A 14,998-nucleotide genomic window follows, 5' to 3' on the forward strand; every position below is an offset into this window, starting at 1 on the left:
GCCCAATGCAGTATGACTTCAGCATAATTATCAAATATATTTTTGATATACTTGCAAAGTATGGAAACATAGCTGTACCTCATCTGTATTGTCAAATGCAGTATGATACCCTGGTTACACTTCAGTCCTAGGCAGATCCAGAAAAGAAACCAAATCTTTTGAATCCCACAGCCTACAACCTTCATCAGAAAGTTCCACCATCCAGATGTTGCATTTTTGCGATTCTCCAATTAAAACCAACCACCCTTATAATAATGTACCCTGAAAATGATTCCTCCAGAAAGTGCACCCCAGTGCTGTTCCCCCCTGTAGGAAGTCACAAGGTTTTGTGACTACATTCAGCTTTAACTGCAAAGACCTTTATCATCTCACCATCTAATGAAAAAAAAAAAATCGACAATCCAAGAAAAGGGGGAAAAAAAATAAGTGTCTTTAGCCCACACAGAATCCAGTGGCATATTACACGAGCCCTGAGAGGCACTGCACCCCATGTTTGGTAACTAGAGACGGTGCAATAACCAAAGCAAAGCATCATGTGCCTTTATGGAGCTCTGCTAGACAAGCAAGTTGCATATAGCTGTTAAAAACYCGTAACAGCAGTAACACCTGGTTTTCTAGCTTCCAGGTTGAAATTTGAAACATTTTAATTCTGCAAACTATTTACAAGCAGAGTTAGTGGTCTTACAGATATTTGACTCATTTTCACATTTTGTTTTCATTGTAGTAACTCTTAAAAAAAAGATACTCAAGATTGATAGAGACTGGTCTGCCTCGGACACTTCCCTGAAGTGGAAGGGAAGGGGAAGAAACTATTTTCTTTAGAGTGTTAAACATTTAACTAGCATTTCAATACTTGGAACACTTCTGTAGTATTCAGAGGTGCCCTCTGCTGTTGAGATAAAAATCCACAGAAGTCCAATCAAGTCATAAAACCAAAAATAGATGCTTGCTCATACTCAGTAAAAGTTAAAAGACTGACAGCAAGAGCTTCTGACAAGGCTGCCTGGGTTGACACTGTTCCAAYACAAGCCTACCAGAACTCTGTGATATTTCTCTCCACAAGCCACAGGCCCCCAACAGCACTGGCACTGTCTTTCCTTCGCTCCCTGCACAGGTAATGCTGACAGCTGAAGCACACCAGCACAAGGGCAGAGAGGCATGCAATGGAAAATCACAGAGAAAAGCAGCAGCGTAAAGTAAGAGGAGGAAATGGGTCATGGGCAAAAGAGCCAGAACATAGAAGCACGTTCCTACACTTAAATAGAACCCGCAAATCCTTACACCTCTGCCCTCCCACAGGCAGTTGTGATGTTCACCAAATCTCTCAGGATGCAATTTGTCAAACCATTTTTTGACAGCAAAYTTGACTTAGGCAACCGTTACAACCCACTACAGATCAGGATTGAGTGCTCAATGTGCAACAGTAATAAGCCAATGTGCATCTGCCCCTGYCATTCAGGCTTTCATTATCTACCAAGGCGTGCAATCCTCCCAGTAGAGCCACCAGGTCAAGCAGTCCATTGCTCTCCCTTTCCATCTCCTCCAAAGGAGAGCAGAGCACGGTAGTTTACTGATCCATGTCAGAGCAGACAGCAAAATATTTAAATTCATACTGCAGCAGGGAGGGAAAAAAAAGCCYGGTGAACCACAATAATTTAGTAACAGGTTGACACAAAATTAGCTTCCTATTTAACTTTAATTTCAAATGGCAGGTTTATTCCAACTCAGCTGACTGAATATGTTGCTAAGAAAATAATTCCACAAAATAAACTTAAGTGCAAAGGAATACTTTGTGTATGTGTGTGTGAAGACCATTAAAACTGCAAAAACAAGCATCTAATTTAGGACAGACCTATGGCTCCTGAGTAACCTCATTGGCCTTTAAGTGAGCTCAGTATGTTTGTAATTGTGGACCTGCCTTCTCCCAGGACTAGTCTCACTTAGTGCTTATGATGGAGGGGGTCCAAGAGTACAAGCCGAACTGTTTTAACAGACAGAACTATTGTTTGCACAAGTCTTGCTTATTTGATAAAAAAAAAAGAGTACAGCACAAGTAGTCTACAAAAGGCAAAAAAAAAAAGGACAATCTTGTGGTTAAAGCACAGGAATATAGCTGTGGGAAAGCTACATTTATAGCATTTTCTTCCTTCTTTCACCACAGACTTCCCTGTGCCACAGAGGGTAGGGGTAACAAAAAAAACTTCATGCAAACTGGCCCTGAATATTTTCATTTTTCAAAGCAATCTGGCAAAGAGCAATAGTTATTTAAATATATCTAAGGGTATTAACACAAGGAAAAAAAATCCAGAGACCCCCCCAAAAAAACAGTTGCAAGTTGAACAGTTCAAGTAAAAACTGCTGATAATCTTGGTAGTCTTCACACTTCAGCTGTAAAATAGTGTAATATGTCCCATAGTTAATGTACTTTCATGGCAGTTCAGTTAAATTACTGTGAGGAATAACTTGGGAACTCCTAAATAGAAGAGAATTATGCATCCAGTTAAGAGTCTGGTTGTCAAGTAGCACATTTGCTGTACTTTCAAAGGTGTTCTCATGTCTTACTAATATTTTGGAAAAAAACAAATAATTTCCTGGAATAACAGAAAGGCCACTTTGAACCGCTTGCGTTAATAATTTTTAAAGCGAGATTTTACCATCTTGAACTTCCAGCAGCCTTACCTGCTGGTTAAAAAAAAAAGTTACTTATGAATCAAAACAAATAAATCCATAACTTTCTTCCACAATCACTCTTCATTAGAGCACAAAGCAAGTTATCCAATAGTTGAACTGTACTGAAGCGTATCATCATATTGTATTATTATTGTAGTAATAGCAAGGATCAAAATTCACAAGCCCCAAAATCCTAGCCCTATATGTAGTTCACAATTAAGACTTATAATTCCATCTTTGACCTAACTCACACTACCACTCCCAGAAGAAAGCAGAACACAGATGTCCAACACACTTCCAGGTAGTTCTCAGCAACAACAAAACCAGCAAAGCATTCTTCCACTCAGTCAGTCTCTATGGTGCAACACCCTCAAAAGTGTGTAGGCATAAATCCTAGGCTTGTGCCTATGGCAGGACTGCCAAACAGTGTCTCACCAGGGCATTTGTCAGGCTCTGGAAGGCTTTATTTCTGAGACTAGGAAGTATGTACTTAAATAAGTGCACTTCTTCCATTCAATTTTATTAGAAGTCTGCCTGACATTTAGTACTGGTAGACTTGGTAATAAAGTATCCTCTAACAGAGTGATGCTGCTATCTCAGACTCTGTACTCAGACAAGAAAAAAAAAAAAAAAAAAAAAAAACAAAAAAAAAAAAAAAAAAAAAAAAAAAAAAAAAAAAAAAAAAAAAAAAAAAAAGAAAAAAAAAAAAAAAAAAGTAGACCAGGGTTTATTTGATTACTTGATCTGTGCCAAGCATTTACGATCTCCATCATTAATGGTAACCCTACCACTATTTTGAACATTGATGTGGTAACAGTTGGCAACACCAAAGACTAATTTAAATGCACTAACAGTAGCATAGGAAGAAAAAAAAGAGACATAGCTAGAAGACTTGTAACTGTACCCAGTGAATTAAAGTGAYACATTGGTATCTTTTGTATCATAGGAAATAAATTGCCTTACCTAAAACAAAGCAAAAGACAATACAGTGAAATGTYAGACTGCTTCAGAAATATGCATACTAGTATAGAAGTTCTCAGATCACTTAAACAGTCCACTTGCATAATATTCATTAGGTATTCACCAATTGTGTTCTACGCCTCCTCTGATCTTACTGTGTATGATTGCAGCATGTCAAGTGTTTGTAGTCATCTTTCATGCTCTCCCAGACAGTTATCAACCAAAAACCATAAACAAAATTCAGTATTGAATCACAGCTCTATTGTTTCCTCAAAAGCTACATTTTTAGCATCATGACAGTTTATTCCCAACAAAACGATTTTGGAACTGTTTAGAAGTCAATGGTCTAACACCAGAACTTTATGATGCTGTTAAGTTGTTGAAACAGCTATCATTATTTCTTACAAAAAACTACTCCTGGCCAATTTCCAGTGCTTCCACTAGAACAGTTTCTTGTGCAAATATGTTAACTGGTGTGATACATACATACATGTACACTTACCTCTATATCTATAATAAAATCTTAATCCTTTATATATAAATTAGTACATACAAATGAATTTCAAGCTAATTGCTGTTATACATCATACCTTCTGATCTGCCAGATGAAGTCAACTTTCAAACCAGCTCTTCCATCTGTTCTCAGAACAAATACAATAGTAACCTTAACTTTTTTCAGKATGTTAGTAATATTAGCTTGATAAGGCTTTATATTAAAAGCAAAAAAAGCAGTTTCACTTGGAGACTTATAGAATAGTATAAAATAGTGTTACGGACTTCAGTAAATGGTGAAAGCAACTTCTATAATTCCTTACAGAAATCCTTTTTATAGATGTGCTGCCATATGAATATTAGGTTTTGAGATGTTATAGTAGAGATGGCTTTGTAAAAAGATAATAATAAAACACATCCAAGTACCCATGACCAATTTCTCTTGAAAAAAGYGATGTTCAAATTCTCTTAAGATTCAGAAATGTTAGCAGTATTAGTAGATCAATTCTGAATCTGAATGTGCCAAAATATTTTTTTTTATTGGAAGTGAATCACAGAGCACAGAGCTCAGAAGAAAAATCAGTGTTATAAGAGAAGCAAAAGTGTATAGAATTGAATTCAAGCCATCAAATCCAAGCATGAGAGTATGGAGAGAAATCCAATATAAAAAATATCAGTCTGATTTTTCAATGGTATGAGGACCTACAMCACCACATCTGTCAGGTGACAGGAGGTGGGTTTTGGAAAATATGCAGTATAAGAAGAAAGCTTGACACTGTGCCCACTATTAGAACTTCCCCCAGCTGWCCTCAAAAAGGAACACAGCCTAGATACTTTTAGAGCTGTCAGTACCCAAGCATAAGCGCATCTGAAAACTGGCAGTTGAACCATCAGTCTAAACACTAGATTAATATAAACATGCACAAAAGCTTGTGTCCACACATACTCCCAGTTACATGTTAACTATATGTAGCAGCTCTGTACAACTCTTGCTTCTAGCAAAGGTACAAAAGGCAGAAGACAGTATATACAACAATTATATCGTAGGAAAGTAGTGTAACCAAAGTCAACATGAGATCTTAGGGAAGAAAAAGATGGTATCACTTTACAAAACCTCTTAAGCTTTTTCACCTACTCATTCTCTCAGACTTTTCATTCACATTTTCACACCTACCTACTAACAAGCACCAAGATGCATGCATTCAAGTGGTTTAGCCAGGATCACTTGTATACAATACATCAGACATCTGCTATTGAGTCTTCACTGCATCTCTGGTTTTTCTTAACTGGCAACWGTGAATTCAGTTTCGAACAGATGCTTGATAGCTTTTAGGAGTGATCTTTTAGTATCGTCTTCCTATTGCACTATCAGARAGAGGAATGACATATACTACACAATGAAATTTTGATGCCATACTCCTGYTGTCAGAGCACAGGGTCTCCCTATTAACAAGCTGTTTGGGCTATAGATGTAGAGCATAGGATTCCTCAGTCTGATTAATTGGTAGCAGAGGGTGTAGTTTCCAAACTTTTGTTCCAATGTTTTTTTTTYCTTCCTCCTGCTGTCAAGCACATGCACATTCCCTTTCACACCAACTTTATTTCCAAGGCAAGTCTCTACAATATGCTTTAAAATCATCTTTTTTTCAGTTGATTTCATCTATAAGGAAACAGTACTGAATATCAATCACCCAAGTTTTCACTAAAGATTGCTGTAAATGTTCCTGTCACTGTCTGTAGAAAATCCGAGAATATTTTAACTGCAATGAACCTGAAGGATTACATATCCCTAACATTTGCCAAAAACATTCTAATCCACTCACATGCCAAGGAGTCTATTCAAAAGTTWTAGTGCTAAGAAAATAAATTCACAATATTCAGATGGCTTAAACTTCAGAAATATTCAGCTCTATATGCTATTACTTCAATCATAACACCAGTGCACCAATATCTCTTTCTAGAGACTCATCCAACCACTGAAAATTAAGATATAATCTTCCTGCAATGTTTAAGTTGAAAAAGGAGAAACACATATATTGCTCCTTGCATTATAAGCAGGAAAGGTGACAGAATAGAAACAAARAAATGAGAATAGACCTCTTCAACTACTCTTCTGTCAGCCTGCTTTGAGAAACTGATCTTGTTTCACCCTTACCACTCTCAATACAGTCTTACTTTGCATTTGCGTAYGGCCCAGCAATAGAAACTTTACACAAATTGATGAACACGCTTGTCTTACGTCAAGAGAAGTTAGAAGCACTTGCTAACAGTTTGATTAAAAGTTAGCGTTAATTCACACTGATCAGTATTTCAATACCATGTTAAAAATATCAAATGAAAACACATACAAAAAATCATGACCTTCACTGAATGTTTAACAGATTTAGTTAGCAAAAGATTAAWCCATCATCTATCATTGGTCTTTCATGTTCAATCTAAGATTGGTAGGGGAAGAGATGAAGAGGGAAAGATTTTTGCTGGTTTGAGGGTTGTTCTTCTCATTTCTTTTTCTACATATCACTCAATTAGAAGCAGAAAATGAAATAGTGATCAAATTTCATTCAATCATGATGTACTGGARTAAGAAAGAGTCCAGCAGAAAGCATAAGCTACACTATGTTCACATTGCAACTTTCAGTATTTCAGGAAAATCACTGCTACGTTTTTCCAAAAGTAACACATATTTTAGCAAATTACTTAAAAGATAGCTCTAAAAGTGAAAGTGTTCTTCCTTAATTCATCTACCGTAAAYACTAAATACCACATACAAATAATTCAGCAAAATTATTCAAAAGATAATTAGAATCTGAAGTAAAAGCATCCTAGTAGCTTTTACAGATCTGAAAGCAAGATTTCTCTTCAGCACAGACAATTTAGTAAAATGCCAGCTTCTTTTTGGAGAAGAAAAATAGTTTATTTTAGGATCAGTTACATGAGAATAAGTTCTAAATGTCACTTTTTTAAGGTGGCAAAACATGAAGACAGTATGGCCAAGAAAAAAAAAAAGGAGGTGGGATACTAGAAGAATAATACCAAGAATCTTAAGGATCTTATTATCTAAATTTTTGCCTTAATTACAGGGAAAAAATCTGCACAGAAGTTCAGCCTAATTATCTGTCAAAACACAAAATGCATGGCACAGATATTCAGCATATGTATTCCTGCTTAACAGCAGGAAATTTGTATTGCAGTCTTATCATTAAACGGACTGCAACGTATCTTACTTACTTTGATCAGCATAGTTTTTTGCTTTTAGTTCAAGCTGTCGAGTTTGTGATTCTAGCGCTTCTACTCTGGTCTGCAAGTCCTTTTTTTCTTGTTCTTGAGAATCTTCAAACTCGATGAATTTCTAGATGAAAAAAATACAGTGAAGTTAGATTCAACAGAAGATTTTTAAAAAAGGCATCAGCAAACTACTTTCATTATTAAACACAGGCAGTAGATCTACAGTAATTCCTATGTTTTTAAGTTAAAAAAAAAAATTGAAATATTCCTAAGCAGGAAGACTGACTCCAAGCAGCATATAGGAGGCAATATAGCAGCCTTTCAAAGAACAAGTATTATTTCCAAAACAACCAAACAAATCTACAATCCACATTTAAACATGAAGGACACGAATGATATTTCAGTCCAGCAGCAATTAGTTAAATCTTCCACCTAGCTTGCTTTGCATAATCACTGTCAACAGTGTCAACTACTTGAGAGAAGCTTGCTCAGGACTAACACGAATATAAACTTAAAGATTCCCCCCWCAACACACTTGCCCACCAACATTACATAGAGAGGTTTGACATTGCATTTGACTGCATTGGTAATGCATACCTCCCTCTGTAAACTAGGCAAGTACAGACACTGCTGTAGGAAAAAGCCACCAACCAACATTCTGTCTTTTCTTCCTCATCSAATTACTTTTAGTAATAGATTCTAAGTATTTGATGAAGACTGAATGTTTTAACAATCATCTCAAAACCTCTCAACTGCTTAGACAACTATTTAAAGGTACTCTGCAACTGTCCTGATGTCATCTTCAGCTACCTTGGTTCACCAAAGTATCTCACTAACACTGCTGAGTTCAATGATGTTAGTAACACTGTATACACTTTATAACAGTAAAGTCACCAATTCTTTGTTACATGGTTTTCAAATCACATTTTTGGTTATTTATCTTGACCAGAAGCTTAAGAAATTCAGTACGTATTGGTAGCAAAAAAATACCACTTTTAATGGTCATAGTAGTATTGTAGTATACAGTACAACACAGTATATCTGTGTTGCAAAGAGAAGGCCAAGGCTATGAACAGGAGTTGCACAGAAGGTTAACCACACAAAGGGGAAAGGGGAACCAGAAGCCTTAGCAGAGCAAAACATCCAGGAAGGCTAAAGGGTTCAGAAAAAGCTGTAGCTGTACAGTGTAGTACACAGAAGCAGAGAAGAGCCCAGATACTAAGAAGCAGGTAGCAAATTCAGGGAAAAAAAGGATCATTGATTTCATTTTGTCAGCATAATCAATAATCTATCAGTTTAAAAAGAGGGATACAGGCTGTGCACAGTTCTACTTTGTTTTGGCCCTCCTAGTTAAGACAGTCTCACACTTGATTTGCCAGAATTGAGGGAAATATCTATCTGAAAAGGTAGTCTTGGAACAATTATTAGTGTTGCCACCAACTTCCACAGCAATGGCTAGTTTAAACTAGACACCATTTAACAGTCCTAGTAAAGAAAAGAAGTACAAAAGTAGTATAAACCCATCACAAAATAGTTTTTCAAATTACGTTATAGGTGATCTGCATATAATTTTTCTGTATGTCTAGAATAATTTGTTGACAAAAGCACTTTGCTTGAATGTTCACATATCAACCTTTAATAAGCTACGTTTTAAAAATTTGTAAATCTATGAAAGAACTTCAGTTCAGCAGGGCTATCAGAAGAAGTTTTGCTTAAAAATTACTTTGAATGTAGAAATACAACATTATCTATAAAGTGGAACAAGAGTTCCTTTCAAACAAACTCTATACAGCTATCACAGGACTATGAATGGAGTTCATATGACTGTGCTTGAAGCAAAATAGTGAAATAATCAAGAAACCGATATCAAGTCAGGCAGAACTGCTTTGATTTCTGTGATTCAGAAATGAGAGTTCTTCCCTCCCTTTAAGAAGTCAGAAGTGGAAAACTATTTCTACACACACACACACACCCCTCCCCATACACAGATACAAAAGCAAAGCTTAGGAATATTGATTAGTGAATGAAAGACTGAAAACTTCAAACTTACCCTGCAGAAGCTCTGTTTTGTAGTGAGCRATGCAAGAGTTTCACCCTCTTTTATCTTAGAAACTCAAGCCATGACTAGTTTATTCATTCTTAGTAGACTGTTTTCTAGAAAGGGCTTCAAACTGTTTGATGCAAATTTGGCACTAGGCCTAAATACCAACATGGTTTAGTAAATTAAAAATGGAAAAACATGGAAGAAGAATTTTAAAATAAAACATATTTGTTTAGTTGCTTCCTTTATTTTCAAAAGTCAGATGTGCCTTATAACTTGCAAAAGGCTAGTGACAGTTATACATTTGAATAAACAGCCATTTAAAAATCCATCAATGTCATTGTTACTCATGAAACTAAAGATAGATAAGACTTCATTTTTATTTCCTCTCAAGCTGAACAGTAAGCATTAAAAGTTGCTGTGTATTAAGGTTATAGGGTTTGATTGTTTTCAACTAGTTTAACTTGATTTTCTTATTCTAAAGTTCCATGTAGTATAAAGATTCTATAAATAGAGAGATTAGTACACAGGAGAGAAACTGTTTAAGTCAAGTCTGTAACAGTTGCTTACCCTTGCAAACCATTAGCACATGGAACTGGGAAAAAGGAAAAAGAAAAAAAAAAACAAGAGGCAATCTTAAGTTCTTCCTAGCTTTGCAAGCATGAATACTTAAAACATTAGACTTTCTTCTACATTTTTCAGTGAATAAATCTGTAGCGAATTTTCCTGTTTCCTCCTCTCCTTCCCACCCATCTATTAAAAATCTTCCCTCCCCTCCAAATTTATAGATGCAAGAGTTTTACAAAAAAAGAAGTACTCTAAAGTCACAAACTGGATCGCATCTCAGCAACACCGGCAGTTTTGAATAACAGTATCATTTAACAGTCAGAATTACATAAATGGTTTCAACTGTTCCCTAAGGTGACATTTTCCAAAATATATAATGAACATCCACACTGATTCAGATCAGTGTGACACATGTTTAACTTCTTGTTAGAGTTTCTTCCTCCACTGAAAACTATACCAGAATAATGATCAAGTTCTTTAGACCTGATCTTTAGACTATGTTTCCATTTTGTTTCATTTCTGCTTCTGTGATACTATAAACACACACAAAGCCCCAAGAGACTGATCATCTAGGCTTAAACAAGATGACTAATGGAAAGGCTAGTCTGATAAGCAATCAGCACAGCCAAGGATAGGCTGAGCGTTCACTTCAAAAGACTTTAATTCACATTGACAATACACTTTTWACAACATAGATGTAGAATATTAGGTTAATGCAACAGCATACATAGGGACATATTAGCTACTCAATATACGCAACATTCCCTCATTTCAGTCCAAGCTACTGATCACACAGAAGTGTTACTAAAGCAGACAAAAACTAGCTTTCTTCAAGTGAAGCACTCTCTAGGCAGCAAAACTCTCACAACCCAAAGGAGAAGTGAATGTTGGGGGCTTTCTGGAGGTTTTTTTAATAGCTGAAGTACACTAACTTTTCTTTTAAAATAGACCAAATACCAAAAGATTACAGAAGACAGAGTTAGAACAGACTTTAGAAGGTCATCTCATTTCAAGGCTCTTAAACTATGATACTTAGTATTACTGTTTGAATCCTAATTTGATATGTGATGAAACACAAGAGCAGGATGTGAGGCATGCCTCCTCCTGCAAGCGCCTATTACTGAAATTCAAGCCTGCGATACCTTCATCAGCTATGTTTGGTAACTCCCATTTAATTCTTCCCCTCTTCTGACAGCATTAACAACATCATTTCAGACAAATGTCTGCCTAACCTGTTCTTAAAGGCCTCCAATAAAAAATATGAAAGAGTGCTTTACAGATAAGATTGAGTAGTTTTTATATAATCAATTTTAAGTCTATTTAAAGTTTACAGCAATAATAGTTGAAAAACATGAACTCAGATCACACAATAAAGCAACACAGGATGTTCCTCTGGAACCACCCTACCATGCACACAACTGTTTAATTACGCAGTGATATCACACTAGCTGAACAAAATGGTTCTTTTTATGTTTAGCCTGCATCTTCTCCATTTTTAACTTTATCACTACAATCCAAACGAGTCCTAGCCATACGCAATTTGAGAGCTCTATCTACTTGCCAGTCCTCTATTACCCTACAACATGGGCTTTGGTAACTTTCTGTAAYGATGCCAAGCTTTTCAGCCAGACACGTTCTTCCTTGGGTACTGTGCAGTTAAAGTTCACTACAAAGCCAGCTCAGTTGCACAGTCTGGTGGCCTGTGTGTAGTAGAAAACATTCACTAGTCTAATTGTTAATTCATGGAAACAGGTATTACATGCAAGTGAACTGTATATGAAAGAGTCTAGATAGTAATATCTTGGTGCGTGTCAGCCTGCTACAACCATGGCAATAACTATATTTAAGAATTTAAGTACAACAATTAAAGATGACCGTGAAATGTACCGACAGTGCAGGTCTAAATCCTATGCTTCCACTTACATCTGGTCATCCTCTATTCAAGAGCCCACATTAACCTGCTAGCAACTCCAGAGGCATTCCTTACCTGAAGGCTGAGTTAACGTAACCTGGGATTCTGAAATTAACTTTTAAAGCTACTTCAGCAGCCTCAGGGAAGATGAAAATGTATGTATGTATCTGAAAAACAACAACTAAATCTAAGTTCACAATATTTTAGCAAGCTTTCAGTATAATGGATCTCATTCAAGTATAGACCAGTAATTCTATGGAAAGCAGAACTGATTAATACGTAAGATAGTGAAACCCCAAATCCTTCCTCCACTCGCACTTTGTGGCAGGGCATGCTGCCTAACATCTACTAAGTGGGAAGGTAAGTTATGCACAATTGTAAGCAGAACAACTACAAAATGGCTAGTTCCTCTATTACTTTAGTTATACCACAAAATATACAATGTTAAAAGTTTGGCAAGTGACTTTATAGCAATAAAGATCATGACTGTTACTTAACAACCTGAGCTTAAAATTTCTGAAATATCTTTGCTTTTTAGAATTGCCATATCAGAAGTTTACAGTCAATAATTTTCACACTGTTTCTTTGGTAACACTTTCTAAAATTGAACAGGAATTGAAGAAGGCTATTTAGGACAATGGTGCAAGGGGATTCCTATTTAAATAGTAAACYATGAATATTCATCAAGATACTACCATGAGTAAAACAATTCCTACATTGGCAAACAAACTAAAAGGGAAGTTATTTCTTTAGGACAGTCAGAATAGATAAGACACGCAATATTAAACTTAGCAAAGGGGAGAATTTTGAGCTACTATCAGATTAATCATCACAATGAAAGGGATGAACACCAGCAAGCCAGTAATTTGTCAAAAAACCCAACCCACGCTATGATATTCACATTCCTTCCTCTTGTTGCAACAACACTGCATCCACCCAATTACTTCAACACTCAAAAACAGTTTTGTTGCAACAATCAAGTTTGACTAAAACACACAACTGTCATGAATATAAAATGTTTTATCTATAACATTTTTCACCCATATTATGTGCACCTTAGCTGACCTCAGCACACACTGGAAAGATGACCTTTGTGGTTACAGTTGAAAATACAGTCTTCAATCTAATTGCGCTTTAGAAAGTATCAGTAAGTTGTCTTGCAGCATGAAAGTAGTACTTTTCATATTGCATATTGCTTGTCCCCTTAATTCCTTATGTTAATTTAACATGATACAATGAAATGGTAATTATACTGAGGTACAAATACCAACATAGGTGTCTCCAGCTTCTGAAGGACCACAATAACATAGTTAATACTGTGGTCTATTTCGTTATACTGTTCTGGTTTCTGTCCTGCTGCCCAAGGCCTGCTTTTTCAATCTGGCAAACATCGCCTGTGTTTTAAGCACAACTGACTTTTCTTGAAGTAGTTCAAAAAATATTTACAGTCCCTCTGTTTTACTCTCTTAATAGAAATAACTTTAAGAAAAGTCTTTCATGTTGCATTAAATCTTTGCAGCAGTAGTTCCCAGACCACAGTTCACAAACCACTGTAARACAACTAAATGTTTGACAAAAGTGATAAATAATATTCCAAGGACTGACAACAGACTTATTAGTCCAAGGAGTCTGGGGAATACTCTTCACACTACATTACTTTGCATCGAATCACTGGAGCCCTGGAGCAATTTGCATACTGATGTTTTTCACTCACTTATAATCATTACGTATTCAAATACGTGTCCAGGGAAAGCAATCTTTTCGAGTTCGGTTTTCTTTGTTAATATTGTTTCCACTTTCAGTGCTGCTTTCCTGTTTTTGGAAAACTTAGAAGTAAAGCACATCCACAGAGATAAGCATAGGACAGAGTCTGGAAATAGACTTATAAGATGGTTTGTTCTTCTACAGATAATGCTGTCAATCCAATTTCCTACTGGAGTTCTGGGAGACAATGAGACAGTATCTCACACAGCTGCTTTCTACTGCCTTGCTTTATAATCTCACAGAAGAGATGCTTCACAAGTTTATGTATGATGAGGTAGTTCTTCGTTACCTTCAATTTCTGTAGTAACRCTCAGGTCAGAATTGATGCCATGAAACACTCTGCACCACCTGTTGCTGACTGCAGCCGTTACCTGCCAGCTCTGAACAACTAGACAGCACTTATCTCCACACATTCTGCAATGTATCCTCACTCTTGCCATAAATACCCTATACAACAGATATGAACTGGATTATTAAAAAAAAAAACACTATAAAACTCCTGCAACTGAAAAGAATCAGAGGGGAAGTGAAATAGAGCAGTTGTATACGACTCCATGCCTATCGTCAAGCAGTATGACTTGTCTCCGATGCACCTTGCGATCAGGACAGCCTTTCAGAGCGTCCTCCCACAGTTATTTAGGAGAGTGCACAAGRAGAGCTACACCGAGGAGCAGGCTAGGCGGGCAAACGCGCGCAGAGCCCTGCCAGCAGCTCCGCTCAGTGCCCCAAGCGGCACCCGGGCGCCTCTCCAGGCGCCGAGCACCAACGCGCCCGCAGCGGCCGGAGGAGGGGAGCTCCCTCTGCCCCCAGCAGCACCCCGCCGAGCGCTCACGATCTCAGCTCGTCGCCGCGGCCCGGCGGCAGCGGGGCCCCGCCGGGCGGCTCCGCCAGCGGCCTCCTTCCCCCCTCCTCGGCCCGAGGCGGGCGCGGAGCCGCCGCGGGCGCGGCCCCCCGGCCCCGGCTCACCTCCTCGGCCTGCTTGCGCAGCGCCTTCTCCCGCTCGTACTGCGTGAGGAGCTGCTCGTTGTCGTCCCGCAGCAGCTCCAGCTCCACGCTGGTCTCCTGGCTGTGGGCGCACACCGAGTCGAGGTTCTCCAGCACGGCCACCACCAGCGGCATCAGCTCGGCCACCACCTCCTCGTCGTAGCGCCCGATAAGCCGCTCGAACTCGCGGTAGATGGAGCCCGCCAGCCCCGACACCCGCTCCGACATCATGGCGGGGCCGGGGCCGCCGGGGTCCTCCTGGTACACCACGCCGTCCGCCAGCTCCATGGCTGCCGGCCCGCCCGGCGAGCGCCTTCGCTGACGGGGCCTGGCGGGGCGGCGGCGGCGGCTCGGCGGGCTCCGGCGGCGGCGCCTCCTCCCTC

At 38.2% G+C, this 14,998-nt stretch overlaps 1 protein-coding gene across 2 annotated transcripts in view; it reads right to left on the reverse strand.

Moving 5' to 3' along the window:
• The window catches only part of SPAG9 (sperm associated antigen 9), a 70,775-nt gene extending 55,786 nt beyond the window's left edge, over positions 1–14,989 (reverse strand). For both annotated transcript variants that reach the window (XM_085304599.1, XM_085304597.1), the window contains exons 1-2: positions 14,598–14,989; positions 7,351–7,471 (exon numbers count right to left, since the gene is read on the reverse strand). In XM_085304599.1, the coding sequence (XP_085160725.1) occupies positions 7,351–7,471; positions 14,598–14,903 (427 nt within the window). In that variant the 5' untranslated portion in view covers positions 14,904–14,989. The remainder of the gene's footprint in view (positions 1–7,350; positions 7,472–14,597) is intronic.
• Positions 14,990–14,998: the final 9 nt, after the last annotated feature.

Source organism: Rhea americana, unplaced genomic scaffold (genome assembly GCF_003343005.1).
Source record: "Rhea americana isolate MKP2758 unplaced genomic scaffold, rheAme1 scaffold_21, whole genome shotgun sequence".
Taxonomy (NCBI): domain Eukaryota; kingdom Metazoa; phylum Chordata; class Aves; order Rheiformes; family Rheidae; genus Rhea; species Rhea americana.